This window comes from Carcharhinus amblyrhynchos, chromosome 7, assembly GCF_965287045.1.
Source record: "Carcharhinus amblyrhynchos chromosome 7, sCarAmb.v2.hapA, whole genome shotgun sequence".
Taxonomy (NCBI): domain Eukaryota; kingdom Metazoa; phylum Chordata; class Chondrichthyes; order Carcharhiniformes; family Carcharhinidae; genus Carcharhinus; species Carcharhinus amblyrhynchos.
The window spans coordinates 126,456,008-126,474,491 of NC_137330.1; the positions used below are offsets into that span (position 1 = coordinate 126,456,008).

The 18,484-nt window shown below is 45.6% G+C and overlaps 1 protein-coding gene across 1 annotated transcript in view; it reads left to right on the top strand.

Moving 5' to 3' along the window:
* Positions 1 to 18,484, top strand: part of LOC145345623 (dynein axonemal heavy chain 8-like) — a 1,557,438-nt gene that overhangs the window by 1,169,453 nt on the left and 369,501 nt on the right. The window contains exon 69 of the mRNA XM_080193457.1: positions 5,342 to 5,445. Within this exon, the coding sequence (XP_080049583.1) occupies positions 5,342 to 5,445 (104 nt within the window). The remainder of the gene's footprint in view (positions 1 to 5,341; positions 5,446 to 18,484) is intronic.

Sequence of the window (18,484 nt, forward strand, 5' to 3'; positions counted from 1 at the left end):
TTCTAAGAGCCAAACAAATGGGAATAAATGGTGCTGGTTTTTTCAGTAAGCCTTGAGTCACAACATTAAGGCACTAAGTGTAATCAAAGAGTCCAGATCCATTTCTCACTGGAAAGCACATGACTTGTCCAAACTGACTCTAGCTATATGGCATTAACAATGGAGAGCTGCATATAAATGTTAAGAATGCAATCACGCCAGGAAGATATCTCCTAGACAAACAGCCCCAAAGTCCACAGAGGGCATTCACAGAGAACTGGACCAGCAGCTAGATGCATTGGCGGAGAAGAGAGACATTTTCCTCCTCGAGACGGGTGATAAGGAGAGAGTGTGCCACCAATAAGGCCTAGGAGGCAGTGGCAGTGGCAGTTAGTGCCCGTGCACTGGCACAGAGGACCAGCCAATTGAGCAGGAAAAAACAAAATGACTTTAGGGCATAAAGGGTGAGTCCCCACCTCATCCTGCCATCAGTCCTATCTATCATGCCTGCAATGATTTGATCTGATTTATTATTGTCACATGTATAGGGATACAATAAAAAGTATTGTTTCTTGCATGCCATGCAGAAAAAAATCTTACGGTTCATAAAGTACCCAGGGGATAAGGAGAGGAGAGTGTTACAGTCATAGCCAGGGTATAGAGAAAGATCAACTTAATGCAAGGTAAGTCCATTCAAAAGCAGGGAAGAAGCTGTTCTTGAGTTGGTTGATATATCTTTTTCCTGATAGAAGAAGGTGAAAGAGAGTTTGGCCAGAGCGTGCCGGACCCTTAATAATGCTGGCTGCTTTGCCGAGGCAGAGGGAAATTAGACAGAATCAATGGATGGGAGGTTAGTTTGCGTGATGGATTGGGTTATATTCAAAATCTTTTGTAGTTCTTTGTGGTCTTGGGCAGAGCAGGAGCCATACCAAGTTGTGATACAACCAGAAAAAATGCTTTCTATGGTGCATCTGTAAAAGCTGGTGAGAGTCGTAATTTCCTTAGTCTTCTGAGAAAGTAAAGGCTTGGTGGGCTTTCTCGACTAAAGTATCAACATGAGGGGATCAGAACAGGTTGTTGGTGATGTGGATACCTAAAAATTTGAAGCTCTTGACCCTTTCTACTTTTTCCCCGTTGATGTAATGTTGTACTCTATGCTTCCTGAAGTTGATGACAAACTCCTTCATTTTTGTTGACATTGAGGGAAAGATTACTGTTGCTGCACTAGGTCACTAGATTCTCTATCTCATTTCTGTACTCTATCTGGTCACTGTTTGAGATCCGACCCACTGCGGTGATGTCATCAGCAAACTTGAAAATGGAGTTGGAGGGGAATTTGGCCACACAGTTATAGGTGTATAAGGAGTATAGTAGGGGGCTGAGGACACAGCCTTGTGGGGTGCTGGCATTGAGGATAATATACTCACTAGCTTTCGGGGTTACCCCCTTCGTCAGGTGAACTCTCCATTCACCTGACGAAGGGGGTAACCCCGAAAGCTAGTGAGTATATTATCAAATAAATAGGTTGGACTAAAACCTGGTGTTGTCAGACTTTTTCCTGTGTTTACGCCAGTCCAACGCCGGCATACCCACATCATTGAGGATAATCACAGAGGAGGTGTTGTTGCCTATCTTTACTGATTGTAGACTGTGGGTTAAGAAGTTCGGGATCCAGTCGCAGATGGAGGAACCAAGGCTTCCACCACGGAGTTTTGTAGGAAAAATGGTGTTGAAGGCTGAGCTGTTGCCAATATTGGTGTCATCAGCAAATGGAGTCTGACTTAGTGTCTTTCTTATCTAGTTGTTCCAGGGTTGAGTGCAGGGCCAGGAAGATGATGTCTGCTCTGGATCTGTTGCAGTGGTAGGCATACTGTAGTGGATCCAGGTAATCCAGGAGGCTGGAATTGATTCATGCCATGATTAGCCTTTTGAAACATTTCATAATGATGGATGTCAGGCCATCAGATAATAGTCATTAAAGCACGCTTCTTGGCTTTTCTTTGGTAGTCAGATGATGGCCATCTTCTTGAAGCAGATTGGGACCTCAGGTTGTTGTTAAAAAAAATTAAAGATGTCTGCAAATACTCCTGCCAGCTGATCCATGCAGGGTCTGAATGAAGGAAGATGTATTAGCAATTTTGAAAAATCTGAGTGTTGATAAGTCCTCTGGGCCAGATGGGATACATCCTAGGTTACTTTGGGAGGCAAGGGATGAAATTGTGGAGCCTTTAGCTTTGATCTTTGGGTCCTCACTGTCCAAGGGGATTGTGCCACAGAACTGGAGAGTAGCAAATGTTGTTCCTCGCTTCAAGAAAGGAAATAGGAATGACCCTGGTAATTATAGGCCAGTTAGTCTTACCTTGGTGGCCGGTAAGTTAATGGAAAAGATCCTGAGGGATAGGATTTATGACCATTTGGAAAGATGCAGATTAATTCAGGATAGTCAGCACGGATTCATGAGGGGTAAGTCTTGCCTCACAAATTTGATTGAATTCTTTGAGGCCGTAACTAAACGTGTAGATGAAGGTAGAGCAGTTGATGTCGTGTACATGGATTTTAGTAAGGTGTTTGATAAGGTTCTCCATGGAAGGTTCATGAAAAATGTAAGGAGGTGTGGGATAAAAGGAAATTTGGCCGATTGGATAAGTAACTGGCTATATCATAGAAGACAGAGGGTGGTGGTGGAAGGAAAATTTTCAGACTGGAGACCAGTTACCAGCAATGTACCACAGGGATCAGTGCTGGGTCCTCTGCTATTTGTGACTTTTATCAATGACTTGGAAGAGGGGGCTGAAGGGTGGGTTAGTAAATTTGCTGATGACACCAAGATTGGCGGAGTAGTGGATGAGGTGGAGGGCTCTTGTAGGCTGCAAAGAGACATTGATAGGATGCAGAGCTGGGCCGAAAAGTGGCAGATGGAGTTTAACCCTGATAAGTGCGAAGTGATTCATTTTGGTAGGACAAATTTGAATGTGGATTACAGGGTCAATGGCAGGGCTCTGAGGAATGTGAAGGAACAGAGAGATCTTGGGATTCATATCCACAGATCTCTGAAGGTTGCCACTCAAGTGGATAGAGCTGCGAAGAAGGCGTATTGTGTTTATTAACAGGGGATTTGAGTTTAAGAGCCGTGGGATTATGCTGCAACTATACAGGATCTTGGTGAGACCACACGTGGAATATTGTGTGCAGTTCTGGTCACCTCATTATAAGAAGAATGTGGAAGCATTGGAGAGAGTGCAGAGGAGATTTACCAGGATGCTGCCTGGTTTGGAGGGTAGGTCTTATGAGGAAAGGTTGAGGGAGCTGGGGCTTTTCTCTTTAGCGCAGAGGAGGATGAAAGGCAACTTAATAGAAGTTTATAAGATGATGAGGGGGATTGATAGAGTGGACATTCAGAGACTATTTCCTCAGGTGGATGTAGCTGTTACTTGGGGGCACAACTATAAGGTTCATGGTGGGAGATATAGGAGGGATGTCCGAGGTAGATTCTTTACTCAGAGAGTGGTTGGGATGTGGAATACACTGCCTGCTGTGATAGTGGAGTCGGACACTTCAGGAACTTTTCAAGCGGTTACTGGATAGGCACATGGAGCACACCAGAATGATAGGGAGTGGAATAGCTTGATCTTGGGTTCGGACATAGCTCAGCACAACATCGAGCCAAAGGGCCTGTACTGTTCTACGTTTCTATGCTTCTATGTTTCTATGTTTCTATGCTTGTTCAGGCACCCCACCCGGGCCAATCGCTTTCCATGAGTTGACCTTTGAGAAAGCCACTCTGTCATCTGCAATGGTGACCCCCCAGATACAGTTTCATCCAGGGCTTCCAGGGTGGAGGGCATGCTCTCGCTGACCTCTTGCTCAAAACAGGTGTAGAATGCATTGAGCTCATCAGGGAGGGGTGCGTTTGTATCTTTTTCCTGAGAAAGCAGAGATGTTGGTTCTTAACTATAGCATCAACGTGGAGGGACCAGGACAAGTTGTCAGTGATCTGGACACCTAGGAACTTGAAGCTCTCGACCATTTCCACTTCATCCCCATTGATGTAGACAGGGGCATTTCCTCCACTACACTTCCTGAAGTCGATGACTATCTTCCTCATTTTCTTGATATTGAGGGAAAAATTATTGTCGGTAAGCATCCATGGGATCACATGGAAACGTGGCAAATTTGATCCAGCCTTGACTGAGTGACAGGAAGCAGAGGGTGATGGCCAAGGGGCATTTCTTGGACTGGCAGACTGCGTACAATGAGATCCCTCAGGGATCACTGTTGGGGCCTTTACTGTTTTGTAGTTTATATAAATATTTAGACTTGAATGTAGGAGGGTTAATCAGTAAGTTCACTGATGATATGAAACTTGGTAGGGTGGTAGGTAATAACAAGGATAGCCTAAGAGTACAGGATGATATAGACGGCTGGTCAAATGGTTTGATCAGTGGCAAATGGAATCTGGATAAGTATTAAGTGATGCATTCAGGCAGGACAAACAAAACAAGGGAATACGTGATGAACATCAGGACCCTGAGAAACACTAAAGTTCAGAGAGACCTTGGTGGGCACGCACACTGGTCCCTTCAGGTAGCAGGAGTGGATAAAGTGGGTTTAGCAGCCATACGGTATGCTTGTTTTATGAGTTGAGGATTAGGGTTTAAGAGCAGGAAGGCTAGCTAGAACCGTATAAAGCACTGGCTATGCCACAGCTGGAGTATAGTGTGCAGTTCTAGTATCCATCTTATAGGAGGGATGTAATAGCACTGGAAAGGGTGCAGAAGAAATTTAAAGCTATGTTGCCTGGGCTGGAGAATTTCAGTTCTGTAGAGAAATTGGATAGCTTGAGGTCATTTTCCTTGGAACAGAGGAGATTGAGGTGTATAAAATTATGAGGGGCATAGATATACTTCATAGGAAGAAACTTTTCCCCTTAGTGGAAGGATCAATGACTATGGGCATAGGTATAAGGTTAGGGGCAAAACATTTAGACGGGATGTGGGGAAAATCTTTTTCACACAAAGCCTGGTGAGAGCCTGGAATTCACTGTCTGAATGGGTAGTGGAGCCAGAGACCATCATAATACTCCAGAAAGTTTTGGATGTGCATTTTTGATGCCAAGGTATACAAGGCTTTGAGCCAAGTGTTGGAAAATGGGATTGGAATAGTTAGGTGAGTTGTTTTTGTCTGGCCAAAGGACCCTTCTCTGTAATACGCGCCCCTATGATTATGAGCCAACTCTGCTTTCTGGTATTGTCACTATGTGCAGTGTCAGACATTCCCATTGCAAAACTTACATTTAATAAGCAAATACAAGAAAAACTTTTGTGTGGTACATCAATTTCTAATAAGACAAAACCCATTGCAGGTCTTTCCAAGCTCATGGAGGCAACTGAATCAGTAGCTATTCTCGCCAAAGAACTGGCAAGGAAAGAAAAGGAACTGGCAGTGGCATCACGTAATGCTGATAAGGTTTGTATGACTTTTAAAATAAACTTCAGCTAAAACAAGCTAGTATGACTAACTCTGGGCAGCTCATTGCATAATTTGCAAAAAAGTATATGAGACTTCTCAGAAAATTAAGTGAGAAACTAAATTAATGCATCATAAAGAAATAATACAACAAAAATTGAAATAAAGGGCTGAATACTCATTCTGGGATCCCCAATGTTGGGATCAAATATTAATGATCTGGATGAGGGTATAGTTGGGTGGATTAGTAAGTTTGCTGATGACACCAAAGTCGGTGGTGTGGTAGATTGTGAGGAAGGGTGTCATAGTTTGCAGGGTGACTTAGACAGGTTGCAGAGCTGGGCCGCGAGGTGGCGGGTGGAGTTTAATGTGGAGAAGTGTGAGGTAATTCATTTCGGTAGGAGTAACAGATGTGTTCAGTATAGGGCTAATGGGAGGACTTGGAGGAGCAGAGGGATCTAGGTGTATGTGTACATAGATCCCTGAAAATTGGGAATCAAGTAGATAAGGTTGTTAAGAAGGCATACGGTGTCTTGGCGTTTATTGGTAGGGGGATTGAATTTAGGAGTCGCAGCGTCATGTTGCAACTGTACACAACTCTGGTGCGGCCGCACTTGGAGTACTGTGTGCAGTTCTGGTCCCCACATTACAGGAAGGACGTGGAGGCTTTGGAGAGGGTGCAGAGGAGGTTTACCAGGATGTTGCCTGGTATGGAGGGGAGGTCATATGAGGAGAGACTGAGGGATTTGGGGTTGTTTTCGCTGGAAAGAAGGAGGCTAAGAGGGGATCTTATTGAAACATATAAGATGATTAGAGGTTTAGATAGGGTGGATAGTGATAGCCTTTTTCCTCGGATGGAGAATGCTAGCACGAGGGGGCATGGCTTTAAATTAAGGGGTGGTAGTTATAGGACGGATGTCAGGGGTAGGTTCTTTACCCAGAGGGTGGTGAGGGATTGGAATGCCCTGCCTGCTGCAGTTGTAAATGCGCCTAGTTTGGGGGCGTATAAGAGATCTGTGGATAGGTTTACGGACGAAAAGGGATTGGTTTAGATTAGTGGGTCAGTGTTTTTTAAAAAAAAACTGGTCGGCGCAACATCGTGGGCCGAAGGGCCTGTTCTGCGCTGTAATGTTCTATGTTCTATGTTCTAAATTCGGGTTCTGTGTTGGGATCAGTTCTGGGGCCTCAACTTTTTACAATATGACTTGGATAAAGGGATTGAAGGAATGATTGCTAAGTTTGCTGATGATACAAAGAATAGTGCGGCACCGGAACAAGCCCTTCAGCCCAACAATTCTGTGCTAATACAGATGCCTCTCTAATCTAATACTTTCTTGCCTCTACATGATCCATATCCCTTTCTTACCAGTCTATTCATATATCTATTCAGATGCCTCTCGAATGTTGTTATAGAATCTGCTTCCATCACTTCGTCCGGCAGTACATTCCAGGCATTCACCACCTTCTGTGTGAAAAAATTGCCCCTTACGTGTCTTTTAAACTTTCCACCTCTCACTTTCAACCTATGCCCCCAAGTAATTGACTCTTTGATCCTGGGAAAGTGACTCTGAATATTCACTCTATCCAAGCCTGTCATAATCTTGTAAACTTCTATGAGGTCTCCCCTCTTACTCCAGTGTTCCAATGAAAACAATCCAAGTTTGTTCAAAGGTACAAAGATAGTTGGAAAATAAGTTATGAAAAAGACATAAAATGACTACAAAAGGACATAGACAGTGAAGTGAATGGACAAACGTCTGACAAATAGAGTAGAATAGGGGCAAATGCGAAATTGTCCATTTTAGCATGAAGGATAGAAACAAAGCTTAACATCTAATTGGTGCAAGATTGCAGATCTTAAGACTCAGAGTGGTCAGAGTGTCCTAGTGCATGAATCATAAAAAGCTAGTATGCAATATGCAAGTAATTGGAAAAGCTGAGAGAATGTTATTGTTTAATGCGAGGGGAATTGAATCCAAAGGAGAGGGGTTATGCTTCAGTTTTACAGGCCCACATCTGGAGTACTTTGTACAGTTTTGGTCTCCTTATTTACGGAAGGATGTAAAGATGTTGGAAGCAGTTCAGAAAAGGTTTACTGGACCAATACTAGGAATGAATGGGTTATTTTATGAGGAAAGCTTGGACAGGCTAGGCTAATATCCGCTAGAGTTGAGGACCGGAATAGATGACTTCACTGAAACATTTAAGATTCAGAGGAGTCTCCTCAGGGGAGATATGGAGAGGATGTTTCCTCTTGTGGGAGAACTATGGGTCACTGTTTAGAAATATGGGTTTCTCATTTAAGGCAGAAATGTAGCTAACCTTTTTTCTCTCGCATGTCAAGGGTCTCCGGAACTTTCTTCCTTAAAAGATAACGGAAGCAGAATCTTTGAATATTTTTAAGCCTTGAGCTTGAAAGATAATCAATGAAGTGAAAAGTTATCATACGTAGTTAGGAATGTGCATTTGTGATTCCAACTAGATCAGCCATGACCATGGTGTAGCAGGCTCAATGGGCTGAGTGACCTATGCCTGTTCCTAATTCATATGTTTGCATGTAAGTTCGTATGTTCCAACCCAACAGCATGTCAGGAGTAATCATCCAAGATGATTTCTGAAGAAATAGCCAAATACTATCCAATATGGATAGAGCTCAAGAATAAGAAGGGTATAGTCATAATGTTGGGGCTTACCATAGGCCTCCCAACAGCCAGCGGGAGATAATGAGCAGATATGGCAAGGTGTAGAAGTAACAGGTCGTTGTGGTGGGAAATTTTAACTTCCCTATATTGACTGGGACTCACATAGTGCTAGGAGCGTGGATGGGGCAGAGTTTGAAAGGAGCATCCGGGAGGGCTTCTTGAAACAGTATGTAGATAGTCCAACTAGGGAAGGGGCCATAATGGACCTGATATTTGAAGGCAAATCAACATCTGGCATGTGGGAGGCTTTCAAGTGTAAGTTGATAGGAATTCAGGACTGGCAGATTCCAGTAAGGATGAAGGATAAGTATGGTTAGTTTTGGGAACCTTGGATAACGAGAGACATTGTGAGCCTAATCAAAGAGCAAAAGGAAGCATTTATCAAGGCTGAGAGGCTGGGAACACATGAAGCAGGTGTAATACAAGGAAAGTAGGAAGATACTGAAGCAAGGAGTAAGGAGGGTGAAAGTGTGGGGGGGGGAGGTTACAAGAAATCATTGGCCATCGGGGTTAAGGAAAATCCCAAGGCTTTTTATATATATAGAGAGAGCAAGAGGCTGGCCAGAGAGAGGGCTGGCCCATCAAGGACAAGAGAGGGAATCTGTACATAGCGCCAGAGGAAATGGGTGAGGTATTAAATGAGTACTTTGCATCAGTATTCACCAAAGAGATGGATTTGTTGGATGATGAATCTGGGAAAGGGTGTGTAGATAGTTTAAGTCATGTTGAGATCAAAAATGAGGAGATATTGGGGGCCTTGAGAAACATTAAAGTAGACAAGTCCCCAGGGCCAGAATACTAAGAGAGGCAAGGGGCCTTGAGAGACATCTTTGTCTCTTCACTGGCTACAGGGGAGATCATGACATGGAGATGCCAGAGTTGGACTGGGATAAGCACAGTAAGAAGTCTCACAAGACCAGGTTAAAGTCCAACAGGTTTATTTGGTAGCATAAGCTTTCGGAGTCTCGTTCCTTCTTCAGATGAGCGAGAAGTTGTGTTCGCAAACAGGACATATATAGACACAAACTCAATTTACAAGATAATGGTTGGAATGGTCTATTCAGGTAATCAAGTCTTAAAGGTACCGACAATGTGAGTGGAAAGAGGGTTAAACACAGGTTAAAGAGCTGTGTATTGTCTCCAGCCACTTCACTTAGTGAGATTTTGCAAGCCCAGGCAAGTCGTGGGGGTTACAGATAGTGTGACATGAACCCAAGATTCTGATTGAAGCCGTCCTCATGTTGTGGAATTTGGCTATCAGTTTCTGCTCAGCGATTCTGTGAAGTCGTGTGTCGTGAAGGTCACCTTGGAGAATGCTTACCCGAAAATCAGAGGCTGAATGCCTGTGACTGCTGAAGTGTTCCCCAACAGGAAGAGAACACTCCTGCCTGGTGATTGTCGGGTGATGTTCATTCATCCGTTGTCGTAGCGCCTGCATGGTCTCCCTAGTGTACCATGCCACGGGACATCTTTTCCTGCAGCGTATCAGGGAGACAACACTGGCTGAGTTGTAAGAGTATGTACCGTGTAACTGGTGAATGGTATTCTCACGTGAGATGATGGCATCTGTGCCGATGATCCGGCATGTCTTGCTAAGGTTGCTGTGGCAGAGTTGTGTGGTGTCATGGTCACTCCTCCTGAAGGCTGAGTGGTTTGCTGTGAACAATGGTCTGTTTGAGGTTGTGCAGTTGTTTGAAGGAAGAAGTCAGGGTGTGGGGATGGCCTTGGCAAGACGTTGGTCTTCATTGGTGACATGTTGAAGGCTCCGCTCTGGGGAAGTACTGGACGATGAAGGGCACTCTGTCTGCCACGTCCCATGTTCATCTTCTAAGGAGGTCAGTGCGGTTTTTTGCTGTGGTACACCAGAACTGTCGATCGATGAGTCAAGCGTCAAAGAACAAAGAACAAAAAAAACAACAAAGAACAAAGAACAAAAAAAAGCCCGGGAAACAGGCCCTTCGGCCCAACGAGCCCGCGCCGCCATCTCAACACCACCAGTCCCCCTCTCCACCCACGACCCCTGTCTAATGTTTTATGGCCATCCACATTGAGGGAAACTAATTTGGGGACAATTTATCCCTGCCAATCAGCCTAACAGCACACCTTTGGGGTGTGGGAGGAAACCGGAGCACCCAGAGAAAACCCATGCAAGCATGGGGAGAATGCACAAACTCCCACAGACACCGGCCCAAATCCACGTGTCTGCATAGCAATCAGTGATAGTCACTGATCTGTCATCTTGCCCAGTATCTGGTCCAGTTTAAGCACACACTAACGACATGGAGCACTAGGCCAATCTCGAACAACCAAGAGCAGCCCCAGTGCGACCCATCGCGTGTATGCCCCTCGTTGGACACGAGATGGACCGACTTAAAACCTGTGAATGAAAAGAGAAAAAAAAATTATTGTTGTACCATATCCATTTACCTTACCAGGGACGCCCCAATGCTAATGACCCTTATTTAAACAATCTCCTATATCCACCCATCTCCAACCCACTCATGTGTCTGTCTAAGTTACTCTTAAATGACTCTAGCGTGTTTGCCTCCACCACCTTACTTAGCAGAGCATTCCATACCCCCACGACCCTCTGTGTGATAAACCTCCCTCTAATATCTGTGTTGTACATCTCCCCTCTCACCCTAAGTCCATGGCCCCTTGTCCTACGTGTCTCTATCATAGGAAATAGCTTAATAGAACATAGAACATAGAACATTACAGCGCAGAACAGGCCCTTCGGCCCACGATGTTGCGCCGACCAGTTACAAAAACAATGACCCACTAGCCTATACCAATCCCTTTTTGTCCATAAACCTATCCAGAGATCTCTTAAACGCCCCCAAACTAGACGCATCTACAACTGCAGCAGGCAGGGCATTCCAATCCCTCACCACCCGCTGGGTAAAGAACCTACCCCTGACATCCGTCCTGTAGCTACCCCCCCTTAATTTAAAGTCATGCCCCCTCGTGCTAGCTTTCTCCATCCGAGGAAAAAGGCTATCACTATCCACCCTATCTAAACCTCTAATCATCTTATATGTTTCAATAAGATCCCCTCTTAGCCGCCTTCTTCCCAACGAAAACAACCCTAGATCCCTCAGTCTCTCCTCATAGGACCTCCCCACCATACCAGGCAACATCCTAGTAAACCTCCTCTGCACCCTCTCCAACGCCTCCACATCCTTCTTGTAATGCGGGGACCAGAACTGCACACAGTACTCCAAGTGCGGCCGCACTAGAGTAGTGTACAGTTGCAACATTACACTGCGACTCCTAAATTCAATCCCCCTACCAATAAACGCCAAGACACCGTACGCCTTCTTGACAACCTTATCTACTTGATTCCCAACTTTCAGGGATCTATGTACACACACACCTAGATCCCTCTGTTCATCCACACTATTCAAAGTCCTCCCGTTAGCCCTATACTCGACACATCTGTTGCTCCTACCAAAGTGAATTACCTCACACTTCTCCGCATTAAATTCCATCCGCCACCTCTCGGCCCAGCTCTGCAACCTATCTAAGTCTCCCTGCAGACTATGACACCCTTCCTCACAATCTACCACACCTCCAACTTTGGTGTCATCAGCAAATTTACTAATCCACCCAACTATACCCTCATCCAGATCATTAATAAAAATTACAAACAACAGTGGCCCCAAAACAGATCCCTGAGGCACACCACTCGTAACTGCACTCCATGATGAATATTTACCATCCACCACCACCCTCTGTCTCCTATCTGATAGCCAATTCCTGATCCAACTTCCTAGATTACCCACAATCCCATACATCTGCATTTTCTGCAGAAGCCTACCATGGTGAACCTTATCGAACGCCTTACTAAAATCCATGTATACCACGTCAACTGCCTTACCCCCATCCACCTCTTTGGTCACCTTCTCAAAAAACTCAATAAGGTTAGTAAGGCACGACCTACCTGCTACAAAACCATGCTGACTATTTCTAATCAATTCATTACACTCCAAATAACTATAAATCCTATCCCTAATAATTTTTTCTAAAACCTTGCCCACAACAGAAGTAAGACTCACCGGTCTATAATTCCCGGCAAAGTCTCTGTTCCCCTTCTTAAACAATGGGACAACATTCGCTATCCTCCAATCCTCCGGGACTACACCAGAGACCAATGACGACCTGAAGATCTGAGCCAGAGGCTCTGCAATCACCTCTCTAGCCTCCCAGAGAATCCTAGGGTAGATCCCATCCGGACCAGGGGACTTATCTATTTTCAGCCCCTCAAGAATTTCCAGCACATCCTCTTTATCAACCGTAATACTGTCTATTTTACACCCCTGCAACCCAATGTCCTCCTCAGCTATATTCATGTCCCCCTGCGTGAACACCGAAGAGAAATATTGGTTCAATACTTCTCCAATCTCCTCCGGTTCCACACACAACTTCCCCCTGCTGTCTGTAACTGGCCCTAATCTTGCCCTGACCAACCTTCTGTTCTTGACATACTTATAGAACGCCTTAGGATTCTCCTTAATCCTATCAGCCAAAGTCTTCTCATGTCCTCTTTTAGCCCTTCTCAACTCACTCTTCAACTCCCTCCTAGCCAATCTAAAGCTTTCTAGTGCACTATCTGAGCCCTCCAATCTCATCCGAACATAAGCCTCCTTTTTCTTTTTAACCATCGACTCAACTCTTTTAGTGCACCACGGTTCCCTAGATCTACCAAATCCACCATGCCTGACAGGGACATACCTATCAAGGACTCGCAGTAGCTGCTCCTTGAAAAAATTCCACATTTCAGATGTTCCCAGTCCCTGTAATCCCCTAATCCAATCCATGCTTCCTAATTCACTCCTGATAGCCTCATAATCGCCCTTACCCCAGCTAAAATTGCTGACCCGAGGTTCACGCCTATCTCTTCCCATCACTAAGGTGAACGTAACCGAATTATGGTCACTATCACCAAAATGCACACCAACTTCCAAGTCTAGCACCTGGTCTGGCTCATTTCCCAGCACCAAATCCAATATAGCCTCACCTCTAGTTGGCCTGTCTACATACTGAGACAAAAAACCTTCCTGCACGCTTTGTACAAACACTGACCCCTCTAGCGAGCTAGAACTATAGCAACTCCAATCAATATTCGTAAAGTTAAAGTCCCCCATAACAATTACCCTATTACTTTCACTCCTAACCAGGATTGTCTCCGCAATCCTTTCCTCAACCTCTCTAGAACTTTTAGGAGGTCTATAAAAGACTCCCAACAGGGTGACCTCTCCTCTCCTATTTCTAATCTCCGCCCATACTACCTCAACTGACAAGTCCTCATCAAACTTTCTCTCCGACACTGTGATACAGTCCTTGACTAGCAATGCTACCCCACCCCCCCTTCTACCTTCTTCTCTACTCCGACTAAAGCATTTGTACCCCGGAACCTGCAACATCCATTCCTGACCCTGCTCTATCCATGTCTCAGAAATGGCCACAACATCAAAGTCCCAGGTACTGATCCACGCTGCAAGTTCATCCACTTTATTGCGAATACTCCTCGCATTAAAGTACACGCATTTCAAACCCTGCTCCGCCCCACCCCCACTATGCCGTGCCTTGCATTCCCCAACTATGCCCCCCTCACTTTCACCCCCTTTCCTCACTATCCCTCCCCCCCTCCGAATCAGTTTAAACCTTCCTGCATCGCTTTTGCAAATTTACCCCCCAGGATATTGATTCCCCTCTGGTTCAGGTGTAGACCATCCCTCTTATAGAGGTCCCACCTTCCCCAGAATGAGCCCCAATTGCTCAAGTACCTGAACCCCTCCCTCCTGCACCATCCCCTCAGCCACGAGTTCAAACTTTCCCTCTCCCTATTCCTCTCTAAACTATCCCGTGGCACAGGCAAGAGTCCAGATATAACTACTCTTTCTGACTTCGCCTTTAGTTTCCACCCCAACTCCATAAATCTTTGCTTAATATCCCCTTCCCTTAATCTCCCTATGTCATGTGTCCCCACATGAACTATAACTTGGGGTTGATCTCCCTCTCCCCTAAGAGTCCTGAATACTCTGTCCGATACATCCTGGACCCCAGCCCCTGGTAGGCAACACACCAGCCCAGAGTCCCTACCCTTACCTCCAACTCTCCTATCCGTCCCCATAACTGTGGAGTCCCCAATCACGAGGCCCAATCTCTTACCCCTAACCACCTGAGGCTTGCCAATAGGCTCACCCCCAGAGACCTGCTCCCTTTGGCTATCCCCAGTTGATTTCTCCTCAACTGTAGCCTCCAGGACCGAGAACCTATTTTGGAGGGGAACAGCCCCAGGGGATTGTCCCCCCAACTGCTTTTTGCCCCTCTTCCTGGCAGTGACCCAAGACTTATTCCTAGGAGTGACTATCTCCTTATAACTCCTTTCTATGTCTGCCTCCACTTCCCGAATTATACGGAGCTCCTCTAATTCCCCTTCCAGCTCCTTTACACGCTCCTCCAGAAACTGCAATCTAACACACTTCCCACAAGTAAAATCACCTGAAACACTGTGGGAGTCCCTCACTACATACATCCCACAGGAGATGCAGCTTACAGCCTGAACTGCCATCCCTGAATCAATTACCAGCAGAAAAGTAAAAATATAAAAAAAAAACTTCCCTCACACTTATAATTAGGTTAGAGGAGGTGGAAGGGTGGGATTCTCTACCAGTGTAGAGAATCGGGAATCCTCTCTGCACTAATTTATAGTGTTAGGGGCACGAGAAAAAAAAACTACAACTACCGGTAAGCGTCCTAGTGACGACTTCCTCTGTTTCCTAGCTTACCTCTGTTTACTCTATCTATACCCTTCATAATCTTATATTCCTCTATTAGATCCCCCCTCAGTCAGCGTCTTTCAAGGGAAAAGAGCCCCAATTTCTTCAATCTTTCCTCATACCCCAGTCCTTCCATACCAGGCAACATCCTGGTACACCTCCTCTGCACTCTCTCCAGAGTCTCCACGTCCTTCCGGTAGTAAGGCGACCAGAACTGGACGCAGTACTCTAAATGCGGCCTAACCAACGTTCTGTACAACTGCAACATTAGACTCCAGCTCTTATATTCTATACCCCTTCCTATAAAGGCTAACATACCATAGGCTTTCTTCACCACACTCTCCACTTGCACTGCCACCTTCAAAGACTTGTGCACTTGCACCCCCAGGTCTCGCTGCGATTCTATACTCCTTATGGGCTTACCCTTTACCATATAACTCCCCCCTACATTATTCCGGCCAAAATGCACCACCTCACATTTATCCGGATTAAACTCCATTTGCCACGTATCTGCCCAATACACCAGCCTATCAATATCCCGCTGTATTGCCAGACACTGCTCCTCACTGCCCACCAATCCAGCCATCTTGGTGTCATCAGCAAATTTGCTGATCACACCACCTACTCCCTCTTCCAAATCATTTATATACACTACAAAGAGAAGAGGTCCCAGTACTGAGCCCTGCGGCACACCACTAGTGACAGACCTCCAGCTAAAAAAGGACCCCTCCACTACTACTCTCTGACTCCTCTTTGCAAGCCAGTTCTCTACCCATCTAGATACCTGACCACATATCCCTTGAGCTTTAATCTTCTGTACCAACCTACCATGAGGGACTTTGTCAAACGCCTTACTGAAATCCATATAGACGACATCAACGGCTCGTCCTTCGTCGACCGTTTTTGTCACCTCCTCAAAGAATTCTACCAGATTGGTAAGGCAAGACTTCCCCTTTACAAAGCCATGCTGCGTATCTTTAATCAGATCGCAACGCTCTAAGTCGGCATACATCCTATCCCTAAGAATCCTCTCCATCAACTTGCCTACCACTGACGTTAAACTCACCAGCCTATAGTTACTCGGGTTATCCCTCCTACCCTTTTTAAACAACGGTACCACGTTCGCTATCCTCCAGTCCTCTGGGACCTCACCTGTGTCCAAAGAAGAGACAAAGATTCGCGTCAGAGGCCCAGCAATCTCATCTCTCGCCTCCCTAAGCAGCCTAGGATAAATGCCATCGGGCCCGGAGATTTATCGGTTTTAATGCTACCTAAAAGCCCTAACACTACTTCCCTCGTAATCGATAGACCTTTCAATTGGTCCACCGCTCCCTCGATGACCGTACCAGACATCAAGCCCCTCTCCTTCGTGAATACCGACGCAAAGTATTCATTCAGGATCTCCCCCATTGCCTCTGCCTCTAAGCACAATTCCCCTCGTCTGTCCCTGAGAGGACCGATTTTACCCCTAGCCACCCTTTTGCTCTTAAGATAGGAGTAAAACGCCTTTGGATTCTCCTTAATCCTACCTGCCAAAGCCATCTCATGCCCCCTCTTTGCTCTCCTTACTCCCCTTTTGAGATCCCTCCTACTCTCTCTGTATTCCTCCAACGGTCTCTCCATTCCCAGCTGCTTAGATCTGACATACACCTCTCCTTTCTTCCTAACCAGGTCTTCTATATCTCTAGTAATCCACGGTTCCCTAATCCTACCTTTCCCATCCTTCCTCCTAACCGGCACATCCATATCCTTCTTTTACGAGGATATCTTTCAGCGTCTGGAGGTGTCTGTTGCAACCCTCTTCATCTTAGCCGATTCTGTGTACATGGAGGGCTTGTCCGTAGAAGCTTTGTTAATGTGTTTAGGGTGGAAGCTGGAGAAGTGGAGCGTTGTGAGGTTATCTGTGGGCTTGCGATACAGTGAAGGACAAGGGAAGTCCCAGAGGACTGGAGAATAGCCAGTGTTGTTTCTTTGTTTAAGAAGGGTAGCAAGAATAATCCAGGTAATTACAGGCCAGTGAGCCTTATATCAGTGGTAGGGAAATTATTGGAGAGGATTCTTTGAGACAGGATTCCTGAATAGATTCAGAAATCCTGGAATCAGGGCCCACCTGTCATTTCTTAAAGGCTCCAGAATAAATCTGGTGATTATCCAGGCCTTGGTCTCCAGATGCCAGAACAGGGAACTAATACTTCAGAATCAATTTGAGGACCTTATGCATTCCCCCAGCCATCATAACTACAGGTCACCTTGTGGATATACCCTGCTGTCAAAAAGCAAATGTGGCCATTCCTTTCTGAAACATTTTTAAAAAGGGCATCCCATTTACCAGCCTGGCCAGCCTGCAGCTCCTACTGGAGCCAGTAGAACAAAGAGAAAAGAAAATTACAGCAGAGGAACAGGCCCTTCGAACGTCCAAGTCTGCACTCACCATGCCGCCTGACTGAACTACTCTTCCGGGGACCATTTCGCTCTATCACCATCCTATTCATGTATTTGCCCAGACACCCCTTAAACCTTACTATCATATCTTCTTTCACTACCTTCCCCAGCAGCAAGTTCCTGAACCCAAGAGTGCCTTCAAAAGTTGCTGTCTGCTTCCTATCAGATCCGCATCCAGCATTGGAAACCTGGCTGGGTCCATTGTAGAAATATGTATTTCCTTCTCCTCCACAATTTTCACGGAGTCAGACTAAGAACAAAGAACAAAGAAACTTACAGTACAGGAACAGACACTTCAGCTTTCCAAGCCTGCACCAACAATGCTGCCCGACTGAACTAAAACCCCCTACCCTTCTGAGGACCAGATCCCTCTATTCCCACCTTATTCATGTATTTAGCCAGACGCCCCTTAAAACTCGCTATCATATCTGTTTCCACTACCTCCCCCGGCAGCATGTTCCAGACACCCATCACCCTCTGTGTAAAAAAACTTGCCTTGTACATCTCCTTTGAAACTTGTCCCTTGCACCTTAAACCTATGCCCCTAGTAATTGATTCTTCCACCCTGGGAAAAAGCTTCTGACTATCCACTTTGTCCATGCCCCGCATCATCTTGTAGACTTCTATCAGGCCGCCCCTCAACCTCTGTCATTCCAATGAAAACAAACCAAGTTTCTCCAACCTCTCTTCATAGCTAATGCCCTCCATGCCAGGCAACATCTTGGTAAATCTTTTCTCTACCCTCTTCAAAGCCTTCACATCCTGTTGATACTGTGGCATGATGTGGATGTGACGGCGTTGGACTGGGGTAAACACAGTAAAAAGCCTGACAACACCTGGTTTTAGTCCAACTGATTTATTTGATAGTAAACTCACAAGCTTTCAGGTTAGTCCCTTCGTCAGGTGAATGGAGAGTTCTGGCCTCAGACAGAGCATATAAAGCACAGACAGTTTACAGATTACTGATTAGAATGCGAATCCTTACACCTAACCTGCTGTTCAAGTCTTGAAGTGGCTGACAATGTGAGCGGAAGGAGCACTGATCACAGGTTAAAGAGATGTGTATTGTCTCCAGACAGTACAGTAAGTGAGGTTTTGCAAACCCAGGCA